General features: G+C 42.9%; 1 protein-coding gene across 4 annotated transcripts in view; it reads left to right on the forward strand.

Annotated features, from left to right (window-relative positions):
- tk2 (thymidine kinase 2) overlaps positions 1–9,296 on the forward strand; it is a 30,979-nt gene extending 21,683 nt beyond the window's left edge. For all 4 annotated transcript variants that reach the window (XM_078272631.1, XM_078272633.1, XM_078272634.1 and 1 more), the window contains 3 exons: positions 7,542–7,621; positions 7,768–7,848; positions 8,930–9,296. In XM_078272631.1, the coding sequence (XP_078128757.1) occupies positions 7,542–7,621; positions 7,768–7,848; positions 8,930–9,016 (248 nt within the window). In that variant the 3' untranslated portion in view covers positions 9,017–9,296. The remainder of the gene's footprint in view (positions 1–7,541; positions 7,622–7,767; positions 7,849–8,929) is intronic.
- Positions 9,297–16,070: the final 6,774 nt, after the last annotated feature.

Below are 16,070 nucleotides of genomic sequence, written 5' to 3' on the forward strand. Positions count from 1 at the left end.
TGCAGAGGTTAACTGTGTAAACTTTGGCTGTAAAAAATCAATCTGTACATCTTTGCTAAGTGCAAACTAGTACACAAGGGGAGGGTCATTCCTCTTTTTCAAATCATTTTGGAGGGTCATAGAAAAATTATTCCTGGTGTAGGGAGGGTCTTTTTAGCCTAAAGGTCCCAAAACTCCTCCGGTGGCCCCTTAAATAAATAATGAACAGTCCCTTAGCATATAAACTTATAGAGTACGGGGTAAATGAAAAATTGTATCTGTCCATGCCTATAACGTGTAAGATTGAATGAACTCCATACAAACTGGTTCCCAACATAATTTCAATCAGGATAGACTTGTTTGCAGATATGCAAACGGTTTAATGTATATGAGCATATAACTGTACAGAGTATTGGAGATTGGACTCCCATCGTTATATTAATACATTTAATATAGGTGTAGCGGCTTCTTTGCAACCTCCATAAGCCGCTGTAAGGCTGAGTCAGGGAACAATCACCTGTATGACGCGCCGTTAGAATAATTCAGATCCACTCTGAGATATGCTTTCAACCTTTTTATTGTTCGTTTGAAAGTCGGAAAAAATATGAATAAACAAAATCCAATTGCCTGAAAAATAACGCAAAAAGGTGAACGTAGATGTGGAGAAACTTGTGGTCAACAGAAAATGCAAAAACCCAAGCTCACCCCCTCTCTAGCCTCCGCCATGCAGGTGTCCAGGTGTATAACTAGACTGTTTATTGTGAGACCAACCCCCATGACGTCCTATGTTACGTAATAGGTGAAAACTATAAACCATAAACAAACATAATATACATGGCTCCTATAATAAGGGTAGGGAACCATGATATAACCCCCCCAAAACGTGACTGAAATTAGAGGGTAGGAACATGGAGGAAATGGAACACACGAAAATTAAATACGAATTAATTTCTAAAATATGTGGGCTTACCTCCATCTGAAACAGAAAAGCAAATACAGTGATCCGTACCCGAAACGCATAACGCGGCATTTCTGCCGGTACAGCAACTCAGACCGGCAAGACACGGCATCTCTGCCTCTATGACAACTCGGGCCGGCATGCACGGCATGGGCCGGTATGGGCATTTAGGCCGGTAAACATGAAAGAAAACAAGGCATATCCGCCGTTAAGGCAATTTAGCCGGTAAACATAAAATAAAACCATCTTCTTTTTAACTATTTTAATTATATATCTAGGTCGATTGCAACATAAACGGGATAAATCTGTAGATGTGAGACATGCCAACTGTAGGCCTAAATGAAAACACCACCACCAGTTATATGCAAGCTTACCAGATTACGGCTTTAGGGATCGTTGATTTGTGAGGATGACGTTGACGTCAGGACGAATGTATGAAGAGTAAGCCAAAGAAGACCACCGACCCAGCCTTTGCAACGAGGTCCGAGAAATTCCTTGATTGGCCGCCGTGGTAGCAGCCCCTATCCTGAATAAATGCTCTGAATAATGCTGCGGTGAAATGCCAGATTTGAGGAGAACTAAGTTCAGATGTTGCCTAAGCCAACCTTTGGACAAGGGAAAATCCCCCAGAATAATGAACAGAGGTGTGAGGGAGTTAGTAGGAGGCCTTACTGTAAGATAGTTCAACATGGATTTAAAATAGTGTATCTGTGCGGGCAACAATAACTGAGCATACTCCTCCGCGTTTAGAATGCTTTAGTTGTAGGCAATAGTGATTAGCATGAAAGGCCAGATCAGAGAAAGTAATATCACTATCGGGGTTGAAGGATTTGAAAGGAGTAGCAAATTCACCGCATCTGAGAAATGCATAGAAAGCTAACCGGAAAATGGACTCCAGAAGTGTATCGATGTAAGGGGAAAAAAACGCCTATCCTGAGTGTCGACACTAGTTTATGCAAAATACCGAGTGTGATAGGCTGCCTGAGGTCAGGGGAAGAAGGGTGAGATTTAGAGACGCCTTTCAACAGCAATTTAATGGCCCGATTAGAAAGGAGGCTTGGAAACGATGGATCGTAACACTTTACATGAAACTGTATACCTGCAATCAACCCACGAGTATACTGCACTTTGAAGTTGTGAGTATCGGTACAATAACAGATGAATGCATAAATGCTTTTAACAAGAACGGGTCTGAGATGTACACAAATGATTACACAGACTAAAGAAAATGTATGCCAGGCAAAATCATAGGTTTTTAGTGTGGAAGCCGCTAGACCTTTCCTCATGTACATCCTAAATGATTCTAGATATTGTTGCAAGGGGTTTAGAGTTAATGCAGCGCTAGCTCTTGGAGAGAGGGAAGCACTACCGGGATGGGGCTGGCAGACGGGCAGAGGCTTCGAAAGGTCTGAAAGTAAAAACGAGACAGCGCATCAGCCACATTGTTAAAATGCCTGGGGACATGACGAGCAGTGATGATGAAATTATTCATTACCGCAGACAATGTAATGCTTCTCATGAACGGCATGATTTTACGACACGAAGAGCGCCCTCTATTGATTATACTGACAACTGCTTGATTATCACACATGACTGAGATGCGTTTGCGCTTTCAGTGATGCCGCCAGACGCGGCAGGCTATGGCAATGGGGTAGATCTCATGCAGGGCTGAGGAATCGGACTGGGAGAAATTGGGAGGCCAGTGGCCTGCGAACCACTGGTCCTGGAAAAAAAAAAAAAAAACGCGGAAGGGGCAGCGTCAGTGAAAAACCGCAGAGAGTCAGAAGAATGCACCAACTCGTCATAAAAGAAAGAAACCCCATTCCAATGCTCCAGAAGATGAGACCAAAAATGCAAATCGGAGCGGCACCCATCATCGAGGGACACGAGATTGTGCAGATGAGAGACTGCTGTGTCCAACAACCGGAAATAAAAGAGCGCCCCTCTGGGATTACGCGCATGGCGGAATTCAGATGCCCGAGAAGGGAGAGCAACTGACGTTTATTGATGGGAACGGTGGAAGAATGAGATGCTGCGAATGCACAGCAATTTATCAAGCGGGAGAGACGCTTCCATGCTGATGGCCGATAAGGTGATGCCGAGAAACTCCAGGCAGGTGGCAGGACCGATAGTTTTCTCTTCAGACAGAGGGACGGCGAGGGAACCAAAACAGCGCCACAGTTTGCCCAAGGACGAGCAGGAGCCATCGTGGGGGGGGGAGTCTACGAGAAGAAAGTCGTCCAAGTGAAGCACCAAGGGCACCCTCACCCTGTTAAGCAGGATCCAGCACAGGGCCTCGGAAACGTGGTTAAAGATACACGGGCTGCTTCGGCAGCCAAAGGTTAAACGCACCCCAAAAAGCAGATTCCTAGCAACGATCAAGACGGAAGGAACAGCGAGGACACCCACTCTAAAACCTTGAGAAAGCCCAGAGAGCAGGATGAAAAGCCAATTCATTTGCAAAATTACGAAGATTTAATGGAGTGGATGGATGCATGGTCAGAATGTCTTTGATTCGGGCAGAGGCTTCCGCCGGGCAGCCCGAGGCGGGCCTGCCCGCCGGGGGCAGACCGGCCGGGGGTGCGCATCCCGGCAACCGCTGCAGACATGGAGAAAAATGCAATTGGAGAAAGAACAGACACCTTCAATAAAGTTATTGCAAATAGGAGGATTGTAACTCTGAGAAACCTGTCGTCTGCGGGTGGGCACGCCAGGCGGGGAATCATGGCGAGGGGGCTGAGAGGTGCGAAACGCCGCCATGGGGCAAAGGGAGGCCATATGGCCCGGAGCACCGCAGGCGGAGCAAGAAACAACTTGCACACCTCCCACGAGCATCAGGAGGAGCTCGAGATCCACCACAACCTGGGGTCCGCGGACTTGAACACTGCAGAGAACCCGTCCCCAGACACCAGATTTTTCTTGCATTCCCTGGAAGGCAGAATTAGGCTCACCAAGTTGACATCCTTGCCCTGCAGGATTTTGGCACGCAAGCGGGCAGAGATGTTAGCAGCAACGGGAATATAAGGCCTACCTATAAACGGGGCCGGAGCAGAGGTGGCCAGGGAAAAGTTGGCTTCACCCGGGGCTTTAGGGACAGGCTGAGGAAAACCGTGCACCGGCAGAGACATGGAGGCCACGGCGGTGGCGGCAGTCGTAGACCCAACGAAAGCGGGCGAGTTTTCGATGGACTGCAACCTCGCATCCATGGACTGAAGAGAGCCGGCCAGGGAATGAAGAGAAGCGAGGATGAGACCCATGTCAGATGACCCACTTGGAAAGGCCGTAGCAGCCGCCAGGCTGAGAGAACCTGCGGTGGGGCTCGGGGAGGGGCGACCGCCTTTGTAGACCGCTTCCGACCGTGAGCCAGCACGGGAACAGGAGGCGAGGGAACCGGCGAGATGCACCCAACCTGGTTCAAGCTCACGGAGAAGGTAAACCTGAAGCCGGCAGGATGCCGCGATCCCGAAGCTGCAGGATGAGCCTCTCTGTCGCCGTGCCGTCCGGACAGGGACCGGGTAGAGTGGCCAGGCGGGAACTCTTGCGGACGCCATCCGAAGAAGCTGGATTTGCCGCCTGCGACAAGTAGAGATCAGGACCCGGGCCCGACGCGGGATCAGACTCGAAAATGGCGACATGGCGAGGAAGAAGAGCACGGTACAAAACGGCGAAGGAACGAGAGCCATACAGCCGTCCGACTGACAAGTTGAATGCCTTGCCTGAAATGACAGCTGATAGCACAGGAAGAGAAGCATATTTAAAGCAGTTTTGTGATTGGCCTATGGAATCCGTGGCCGATTCTGATTGGCTTATCAGGAAGGTGAGTGCCTCCAGCGCTGATTCGATTTTAGGGAGAGAACTGATTATTTGTTAGGTCTTCCTGAAAGAATTTACGCTGAGCTACATTAGGGGTAAAACAGGTTGATGCTTTGTCCCCCACATTATTTGCAATTTATATAAATGATTTGGCAAAGGAAGTTAAAGCATTGAATTGTGGGATAAGATGTAGAAATGAAATAAGTCTTCTTTTGTACGCGGATGACATAGTATTACTGTCACCCTCTGAAGATAATATGCAGCAGATGCTCTCCTATATTGATGATTGGTGTAATAAATCAAGACTGTTTATCAATAGAAAGAAAACAAATAATTCACTTTAGAAAACCTTTAACTACTCGCAGTACTTATGAGTTTAAAATTGGGTCACACAAGCTGAACATTGCAGATTCATATAAATATCTAGGTTTCTATATTGATGAACATATAAATTTCAGAAAAGGTGTTGAGGTTTTTGCTGATTCAGCACATAGAGCTTTGGGAGGAATCACTGGTAAAAGCAAGAATCATGTGGGAGACATGGAATGGGAATCGTGAAGATATGTATCGCCCAGTTACGGAATCGTTTATTAGATATGGACACAAATAGGTTGACGAGGAAAATATTTCTCTGGGATAAACACATTCTTGGACCTTGGTTTAACGATATATGCAAATTGTTTTGTAATTATGGAGTTGTTTTTAAATAATGAAAAGCTGAATATTGGTTTGTTTAAAAAATCGGTTTGCCTAAGACAAAAAGCAGTGGGCCGACGATATATGGGCTAAGCCAAAATTGCGTATTTTTGTGATGATAAAACCGGAATATAGCACAGAGAATTATGTTGTATATAATTTGTCAAAAAGACAAAGATCTTTATGTGCTCAAGTGAGATCTGGGTTTTTGCCTTTGACTGTTGAAACAGGACGATATGTTAATTTAGAAGAGGAAAAACGGATCTGTCCCATGTGTTGTTTTTTTTGTTTCGTAAGATAAAAGCAGAGATTGATTTGGTAAATATGGATGATGCTCAAAGACTGAGATGGCTGTTCACATATGAAACATAAATTAGCCAGTTATCTTGAGAAAGCTTGGGAGAAGAGGGAAAAAAGCTCTTTATCGAGATGAACTGTAGATGATTTGTTGTTTGTATGTAATGTGTGTATATATATATGCATATATTTGTATTCATGTATTTCTCCGAATGATTTGTATATGCGACAGGAAGACTAAATAAGTAAGTTTGTGGTGTCTTGTAATCCCATGTGGGATGGGCCGAAATGTTTGGCATGACACAAATAAAATATAACTAACTATAGAGAGTCTTTGGTCATGTGCAATTCGCATTGACCCACACCCAATGGAGAATTCCGGCCAATTTTTACGTTAATCTTGATCGCTATAAATATGTGAGTACAGTCGAGCCAATTCGGTGCGGTCAACACGGTGTAGCTGCAGCTACGTCTACAAGCTTCCACTTAACTAAAACGGCAGTTGTTGGGGCAAGTTTTAGAGTGCCTTTGTGCCTCTTAACAGACACAAAATGCAATTAAAATGTCTGCAACATTAACAGGGCCCTTACGTGACAACAAGATGCGTTTTCAACTCAGGCATTGTTTAAATTCACCTACCCTGTCTCTATCCTGCCGGTAGCTAGCTCGCCCTGCTAGCTGCTAGGTGCTGTGTGTTCAGCCAGGCTTCTGTGATAATCATCATCACGCAGTAGTTCCGTGTGTATTTGTAGCTCATCCATTTTGTGTGTGATCAATCTGGTGTTGGTGAGTAGGAGGCTTGGCAATGGCGATCTGTGTGGTAGTTCCCTTAGCCAGACTTCTTAGCTTCTTGCTCCTTGCTTGATTCCTCCCCACCTTTGTTGCCTCCTGCTCCCCACCGAGCGCCAGCTAGCTATGTCCTCCAGAGGACAGTTCATTCCTTCACAATGAAAACTTAGTTTATTCCCCCTCAAAAATAGGTAATTGAGCACTGTAGTGGTTATGACCATATTCACTGACTATTAGGGGTGTCACGATTCTTCAAATCCTTGATTTGATTAAATTTTCGATTTTAAGGTTCGATTCGATTCTTGATTTTTACATTTATTTTTTTTAAAGCACAGGTTGCTGTCATGACTCGGGGAATTTGAGGACCCAAAAGCAGAGAGCAGGCAGGAGAAAGTTTGAGGTTGAGGATTTATTAAGCAACAAAACACGGTTCACACCAACAAAAGGAGGCCTGAATGCAGCAGGCAAAAACTTACTTCTGAATGTGGATAAAACAAGGAAACGGATATCCCAAAAAAAAACTGAAGTAATCCAACAAACAGGAACTAGGGACAAAAAACTCCAAGGACGAGAAGACAGCACTGAAAATGACTGAGAACTGACACTGAAACAATACAATGATCTGACACAAGACAAGGGGAAAACAAAGACTAAATACACAAGGTAACGAGCAAACACGGGACACCAGGGCTGGGGAACAGGTGGAACACATTAGACAATCACAAGGGCGGGAAAACTAAACGACAGGACGTAAAACAAGACAAGACAGAAAACAGACTACCAAAATGAAGGTAGAGCCCCTCAGGCGCTGACAAAACACGGGGGGCAGGAGTCAGCCGGGCCACCGACAGAACACGGGGGGCAAATCCATGTTGACGATTTGGCTTGGTTTTTTTTCTATCAACTGTACTCGCATATTTATAGTGAATCAAGATTAACGTTAAAATTGGCCTTAATTCTACACCCAACCCACCTCAACCATGTTTTGTGAATTTTTCCCCCTTTCCAGTGTACCTGCAGACGTCTCCTCAGACCTGCCATGAGAGGTTGAAGCAGAGATGCAGAGAGGAGGAGAAAGTCATTCCATTGGTGAGGACGTAAATCCAAACATATGGTTTAACTTCACAGAACACATAAAACAATCAAAAACTTAAAAATGGAAATGAATGGGTTTCTAGAGAGAGTGAAGATTAACATTTTGTGTATTGGTCACTATTGTTCCATCTGTCCATCAGGAGTATCTGGAGTCCATCCACCAGCTGTATGAGGACTGGCTCATCAAGCAGAGCTCCTCCCCTCTTCCTGCTCCTGTTCTGGTGAGTGACCATTAACATCCCACCAGGTGCTTTGGTTTGCTTTGTGTCGGTATCACAGATATGTCCAGGTAGTTTCAAGAAGAAATGGTCCGATACAATTTTTTTCTTCCCGATTCCTGAACTTGCATAACGGCCGATAACATGTACCGATCTGATACCAGTGTGTTTGAAAAAAATACATATATTTTATTATGTTTCAACAGCTACTGTATATACTACTAACCCTGCATGGATGTGATATCATTGCTACCATTGTTGTATGGCCTGGCTCAGGTTAAAGGACAATTCTGGCACAAAACGAACCTAGGGGTTAATAACAGATGTGTACCCACTCAATCGCTGTCTGGGACATGTTTTCATGCTAATCGAATGTGATGTCATTCCATATTTGTTAGAGTGAATTTGCTCAAGAATCAATTTGTTGGCTGAAAGCCTACTGTGAAATTGTGCACAGGTGTCAGCAAAATAGGCCCGTGTGACAAATAGAGCCTTTAACGTGAGAATGGTCATGCGGTTCCTCTCGTCAGTCCATGTGGTGTTCATGAGCGAAAAGATCCACTCAAAGGGAGCATTTGTGCCCGGTTAAAACCCTTTCACTCTCTATGGTTAAAACGAGACAGATAAGAAGAGGCATTGCAACAATGTTTACAAATATACATTGTAATGTCTGGTCACCCTAATTTATGAGGACTATGGGTAACTGCTCCTCAGATCTCTGCAGGGTAAATCCAGACAGCTAGCTAGACTATCTGTCCAATCTGAGTTTTTTGTCGCGCGACTAAAACAACCTTTGAACATACACATCTTCGTCCGGTGCTTAGCGTCGCCTATGATGATTGTGATTGGTTTAAAGAAATGCCGATAAACCAGAATACGTTTTTCTCCCATCCCGGAATGCTGAGTGGACTAGCCAGACCCTCCTTCACAGCGCTTTGGAGGGAGGTCTGGTGAGACTACTTGTTGTATAATTGATGTTATTGCATGTCCTGGTGTCATAGGGACCTTCAAATCTCTATTTCTTTGTCTCCTGCAGCAACTGCTGGCCTGTAACTCTGTTATGTCTGAATGCATGTGTGTGCAGGTGATTCCAGCTGACTATGACCTCCAGAAGATGCTGCACCAGTACGAAGAAAACCGTGACAAGATCCTAGCAGCTAGCGATCTCTGATGCATTCTACAATGTGTGCAGTTTTTTTGTTCAGTTGCTATTTATTTTGTGAATCGCACATATTACATTACTGATTTATAGTTATTGAGGCATTCGTGTGTTAATCACTTTAATATTGTAGCTGGTAAAGGTGAAGCTAATTTTTATTATGTTGCATACTGCTGGGTAACTTCAACTATAATAATAAATCATTATTTATTAGTTGATTTATATTTTGTATTGGTAATCTAAATCTACAAAGTAACTAGAGCTGTCAAATAAAGTGGAGTAAAGAGTTCAATATTTGCCTCTGAGATGTAGTTGAAGTAAATAGCATAACATAGAAGTACAAGTACCTCATTGTGTATAGTGCAGTACTTTAGTAAAGTATAGTCAACTTCAACCACTGGTAAGAATGTTTGCGGGAGTAGAACACAAATAAAGAATAGAGATAAAGAAAGGCAGACCAGAGAGAGCAAACTCAAACATTTCAAGCATCACAAATAGAACTTTCGGAATAAACACTTGTTTCCGGAAATAGCCTGGCCCCAAATAGCTATCAGTTAGCATTGCTAGGGGACGCAACTATGTCATGGCAGGTGCCTTGCAGGACCCAAGGAAGCGCAGTGTCGAGTGGGAAATTGTTTGGATGAGAAAGCTGCATACCCCAGGCCAATCAACCGGCCTGTTCCCAACAGGCATTGCTCTAGTCTAACTATAAAGCAATAAAACTCGTCAGTCAGTCAGTGTATTTACATGCAGTTAAAAAAAAACTATTATATTCGGATTAAGGCTATACCCCGATTTCCGCTGCGGCCACTGGCTAACATTATTAGTTAGCTGACGAAGTTAGCGTGCTAATTCCACCCGACACTGGTTACAGATATAATGAGCCCAACAAGTGACGGCCAACTGTCGGCAGAAAAGGCAGTTGGAGTGATCAGTCTCCCCAAGTTGGTCAAAAAAATGCCTCAAAACACACGGAAGAGACGAGACGTAATACGTCTCCATAACAACAGGCGGCGCTAATCTGTATTGTCGCCCAAAAATGAAAACCGTCGTTAGCTGACGAAGTTAGCGTGCTAATTCCACCCGACACTGTTTACAGATATAATAAGCCCAACAAGTGACGGCCAACTGCAGTTGGAGTGATCAGTCTCCCCAAGTTGGTCAAAAAAATGCCTCAAAACACACGGAAGAGACGAGACGTAATACATCTCCATAACAGGAGGCGGCGCTAATCTGTACTGTCGCCCAAAAATGAAAACCGTCGTTAGCTGACGAAGTTAGCGTGCTAATTCCACCCGACACTGTTTACAGATATAATAAGCCCAACAAGTGACGGCCAACTGTCGGCAGAAAAGGCAGTTGGAGTGATCAGTCTCCCCAAGTTGGTCAAAAAAATGCCTCAAAACACACGGAAGAGACGAGGCGTAATACGTCTCCATAACAGCAGGCGGCGCTAATCTGTACTGTCGCCCAAAAATGAAAACCGTCGTTAGCTGACGAAGTTAGCGTGCTAATTCCACCCGACACTGGTTACAGATATAATGAGCCCAACAAGTGACGGCCAACTGTCGGCAGAAAAGGCAGTTGGAGTGATCAGTCTCCCCAAGTTGGTCAAAAAAATGCCTCAAAACACACGGAAGAGACGAGACGTAATACGTCTCCATAACAGCAGGCGGCGCTAATCTGTATTGTCGCCCAAAAATGAAAACCGTCGTTAGCTGACGAAGTTAGCGTGCTAATTCCACCCGACACTGGTTACAGATATAATGAGCCCAACAAGTGACGGCCAACTGTCGGCAGAAAAGGCAGTTGGAGTGATCAGTCTCCCAAGTTGGTCAAAAAAAATGCCTCAAAACACACGGAAGAGACGAGACGTATACGTCTCCATAACAGCAGGCGGCGCTAATCTGTATTGTGGCCCAAAAATGAAAAACCGTCGTTAGCTGACGAAGTTAGCGTGCTAATTCCACCCGACACTGGTTACAGATATAATGAGCCCAACAAGTGACGGCCAACTGTCGGCAGAAAAGGCAGTTGGGTGATCAGTCTCCCCAAGTTGGTCAAAAAAAATGCCTCAAAACACACGGAAGAGACGAGGCGTATACGTCTCCATAACAGCAGGCGGCGCTAATCTGTATTGTCGCCCAAAAATGAAAACCGTCGTTAGCTGACGAAGTTAGCGTGCTAATTCCACCCGACACTGTTTACAGATATAATAAGCCCAACAAGTGACGGCCAACTGTCGGCAGAAAAGGCAGTTGGAGTGATCAGTCTCCCCAAGTTGGTCAAAAAAATGCCTCAAAACACACGGAAGAGACGAGACGTAATACGTCTCCATAACAGCAGGCGGCGCTAATCTGTATTGTCGCCCAAAAATGAAAACCGTCGTTAGCTGACGAAGTTAGCGTGCTAATTCCACCCGACACTGGTTACAGATATAATGAGCCCAACAAGTGACGGCCAACTGTCGGCAGAAAAGGCAGTTGGAGTGATCAGTCTCCCCAAGTTGGTCAAAAAAATGCCTCAAAACACACGGAAGAGACGAGACGTAATACGTCTCCATAACAGCAGGCGGCGCTAATCTGTATTGTCGCCCAAAAATGAAAACCGGCAGCTGATTGGACGAACGCGTCACGTGGGTCTTGTTTCTCCGGAAATTCAAAGACAGACTGTCATGGCGGCTTGTTCCAAATACGATCTCATATTGTACTAAAATAGTTCACCGAAACGTGTTTCTGAAAACATTTTAAGCGAGAAATAGGCCATGCAGTTGCTGAATCTGTCTTTATTTCAGATCGACAAAGGTCAGTTTAAAAGATTTTCGTCAGATTTTTAGAGACTCTAGTCACGCTCATTCCGCTCCCCGTTTCCGGGTTAGCACTCTACCAATCAGAAAGGCAGTTGTGCGTTGGCAGAGCACCACCTACTGGCATAACCCGGTTATTCACTAACCGTGGTAAGACCCCGGTTACTTCTGTGCATGTAAATGCACTGTGTGTATGTCTGGCTGTCTGTCCTTCGAAAATCTCAAGGAGTGTTTATTCGATTTACTTCACACTTAGCAGGGGTTTTGCTGGGGAGTGCAGTCTCTAATGTGGTGCAATTTGGCCAAATGGTGGCTCTATAACAATTAACTTTACGTTTTGGGGCAGAAGCTTTAGCAAAGTAAGCTTTAAAATAGATTTACCAGGAGATTGGCAACATTGATCTCTGACAAATGGAGAGAAAACAGAGTGAAGGTATCTGTCCATTACGTTTGGTTTTTAATTAACCTGTAATTGTGTGTTTGTGTGATGATTGGGGTCGGCTGGCTGCGAGTCTTTGTTTTGTTTTCTAGTTTCCTAGTTCCTATTTTATTTTCCACTGCTCATATATTAATATAATTAATTGTGATCTACCATGCCTTAACTACATATTTCTCTTTTACTATAATTACAAAGGTATCCACACTGAAAACTGAATGACCAGAGCCTACAGAAGGAAGACCTGGTGTATAGAGCAGCGTATTTGGTGCCATTCATCTGGTTGTGGAAAACAGATTGCATTGACAACATCCGAAGTTGTCAAATGTGTTCTGATCTGTGTATCTAACGATGCCAGAAAATCATTTTTGGTTCAGCTTCTTCTGCTGAAAGGACAGACCAACTTTTAGCAGTCATTGGTATTTAGAGGTTCAAAATGTGAGTCCTGTAATAGATGTGTCCTCTTGTGTTACTGTTAGGCCTGCTGCTCCTAGGTAGCTTCTCTCTCTCCTCTCTTATTGCAGGAGTGGAGTCTAGAGTGTGGGAGTCTGGGTTCCAGCTGCCTCTCATCTACCACAATCAACCAACAATTTGTGATAATACTTTTGTTATAATGAATTTACACGAACCCTACACAGATTAAACAGCACCTAGTGCATTTTCAATTACCTACTAAACTATGACTATGTATGTCAAAATTAAATATATGCCTATAAATTAATCTAAAAGGATTTTGGGGAAGTGTTTTCATGGTGATTCAAATTTACAAGTACATAAAGACACACAAGCAAAGCACAAACTACATTTTGCTGATCCTTCTTTGTCAACATTCAAGTATGGTAACATTTAAGAAATCATATTTATGTCCTAATCAATTACAAATTCTATCAAATTACCAATGTCTTCTTGTATGACTAAAATACTGTGTATGGTCCTATAGTTGCTTCAGAAAAACAAATGCAGCTTTAGAAAGACCTTTATTTCACATTAAAATTAACTCCAAAAACTACATAAACCACAAACAGTATTTTTAAGATTGTTATATTGATGAATTAAATAATGTAGTTCACCTTTTACAACATTCCGCACATAAAACACTGCTGTGGGTCAAGATAAAGGCAAACTTAACTGTCACAAGACATGTCTGCATAATAAAGAGGTAGTTGAATCACTAGTGCCACATTGTTAATTACAGTAGAAATGGTTGACATTACAAACCACAATATAAAAATACAGCTTAACATATAAAGCTTAAAGCACTTGTGCAGCACTGTTCAGTCAAGTCCAAATGCCTTGGTAAAGCAATAAAAGCTGCCTTTACAATTAAAGTGCGCATAGTGTGACAGTCTGTTGGTTGTCTGTAATGCACAGTAGAAAAAGAAAAAAACAGCTTGCGAGCCTTGTCGATCTTCCCGGGATGGGTTACAAGGAGGACATCCGGGGCTGCACTTCCTTGTAGGGACTGGAAAAAGAAAGGGAGGCTCTTCTACCGCAGACCACCCCAGCCGAACCAATAGATGTAGACATTTTCAATGCCCCATGGTCTTTGCCTCTCTCTCGGCCCCACGCCGGACGCAGCTGTCTCCAATGATCCAGACTGTTGCTGGACGGAAAAACACATTGTAATAGTGAGAAAAGTATCATATTTTAGGCTATAGAGAAAAGGGATAAATGAACAGCACTCTTAATTGCAGTTATTTGAAAATGCATTATTACCTCAGCTTAGTTGTACAAAGCAAGTCTGCTAAAAGTTTAATTTTGTTCCATAAATAGCAAAAGAAAAGTAACTATTACGTACTTCTGAGGCATTGGGTGGGTGCACATGCCATCGTGGCTCTCCTATTTCTGAAAGAAAGAGCTGTGTGTGTGTGTGTGTGTGTGTGTGTGTGTTTGTGTGTGTGTGTGTGTGTGTGTGTGTGTGTGTGTGTGTGTGTGTGTGTGTGTGTGTGTGTGTGTGTGTGTGTGTGTGATGATGATCAGAATAGATCAAGACAGATGTGTCAATGAAAATATGCTGTACCGAGAACTCCACCTAAAGTCTATTCACTTTAGGCTTGACTTGCGAATTAAAAAAATTATTTGTCCTTTGTGAAGAGTAGTGGCTGGGGTCAGTTAAGCTATGATTCTCGTTATGACTTTAATAATAAATGAGAGGCTAAACTTGTTCGTATATTATATTTGGTTATTAAACCAGGATTGTTCCTGGTTTAATAACCAAATATATTAATGCTCAAAATATGTTAATTACCCCATTTAGTTTTACAGTATAATGAGCAACAACACACACACAGTATATCAGTTTCAATTTTGTATTAACTGCACGATATATTTCACATCAATACAGAGAAATTTGAAAAATAAAATAGAAAACAGAAAGAGCCAGGCAGTTTAGTTTTGTTTGTGTTAACCTGAGTGCACTCTTTGTTTTAGTTCGTTCTTTAAGCAAGCTTGTTTTGTTGGCGCGCTTAAGTGGAGCAAATGAAGAAAAGAAAGGCCAGCAGTAGGCATTCATCCCGTGCCGTGTATAGAATGAGAACAGCTTCTACGGTGTCCTCTTTCCAGAACCGTCTCAGTCGGCACAGCAGCGATGAGCAGCAGAACACTCATTCAACCTTCCATCCGTTCATCTATCTATCTTCAATCCATCCACCCATCCACCCATCTATCTATCTATCTATCTAGCTATCTAGCTATCTAGCTAATCTATCTATCTTCCAGTCATCCAGCCATCTATCGACCTATTTCTCTATCTAGCTTCCAGTCATCGATCCATACATCCGTCAAAAAACATGTTTCTTTGCAAGAGTCATTCGAATCATGTGTTAACCCTGTTTTTGTTACTTAAACAGTTATATTGTACTTTCTTAGCAGAAGTTCCTATACACATATCTCTGGCTTGGAAAGATGCGTTTGGGCTTCTTATGAGATGTTAACCCTGTTTTTGTCACTTTAAAAAGATTTAAAGTAGTTTCTTGGCAGTAGTTTGTATAAACACGTCTTCATGCACTTAGGCCTCCAGAGAGCTTATTAGTATGTAAACCTTTATTCTATCACGTCAATATTACAGCGTTTCTTACCAGAAACTCTGAAAAAAACATATTTATCTGCAAGAATCATTCGAATCATGATGTATTTAACCCTGTTTCTGTTACTAAAAGAGTTTTAATGTAGTTTCTTAGCAGAAGTTCCTATACACATATCTTTGTGCAGGAAAGATGCGTTTGGGCCTCCACATAGCTTCTCATGAGATGTTAAGCCTGTTTTTGTCACTTTAAATAGATTTAAAGTAGTTTCTTGGCAGTAGTTTGTATAAACACGTCTTCATGCACTTAACTGCGTTAAGGCCTCCAGAGAGCTTATTAGTATGTAAACCTTTATTCTATCACGTCAATATCACAGCGTTTCTTACCAGAAACTCTGAAAAAAACATATTTATCTGCAAGAATCATTCGAATCATGATGTGTTTAACCCTGTTTCTGTTACTAAAAGAGTTTTAATGTAGTTTCTTAGCAGAAGTTCCTATACACACATCTCTGTGCAGGAAATATGCGTTTTGGCCTCTACATAGCTTTCTTATGAGATGTTAACCCTCTTTCTGTCACAGTAGTTTCTTGGAAGTAGTTTGTATAAAAACGTCGTCATGCATTTAACTGGGTTCAGGTGTCCGGAGCGCTTATTAGTATGTAAACCTTGATTCTATCACCTCAAAATTACAGCGTTTCTTACCAGAAACTCTGAAAAAAACATAATCTGCAAGAATCATTCGAATCATGATGTATTTAACCCTGTTTCTGTTACTAAAAGAGTTTTAATGTAGTTTCTT

This window comes from Sander vitreus, chromosome 17 (genome assembly GCF_031162955.1).
Source record: "Sander vitreus isolate 19-12246 chromosome 17, sanVit1, whole genome shotgun sequence".
Lineage (NCBI taxonomy): Eukaryota > Metazoa > Chordata > Actinopteri > Perciformes > Percidae > Sander > Sander vitreus.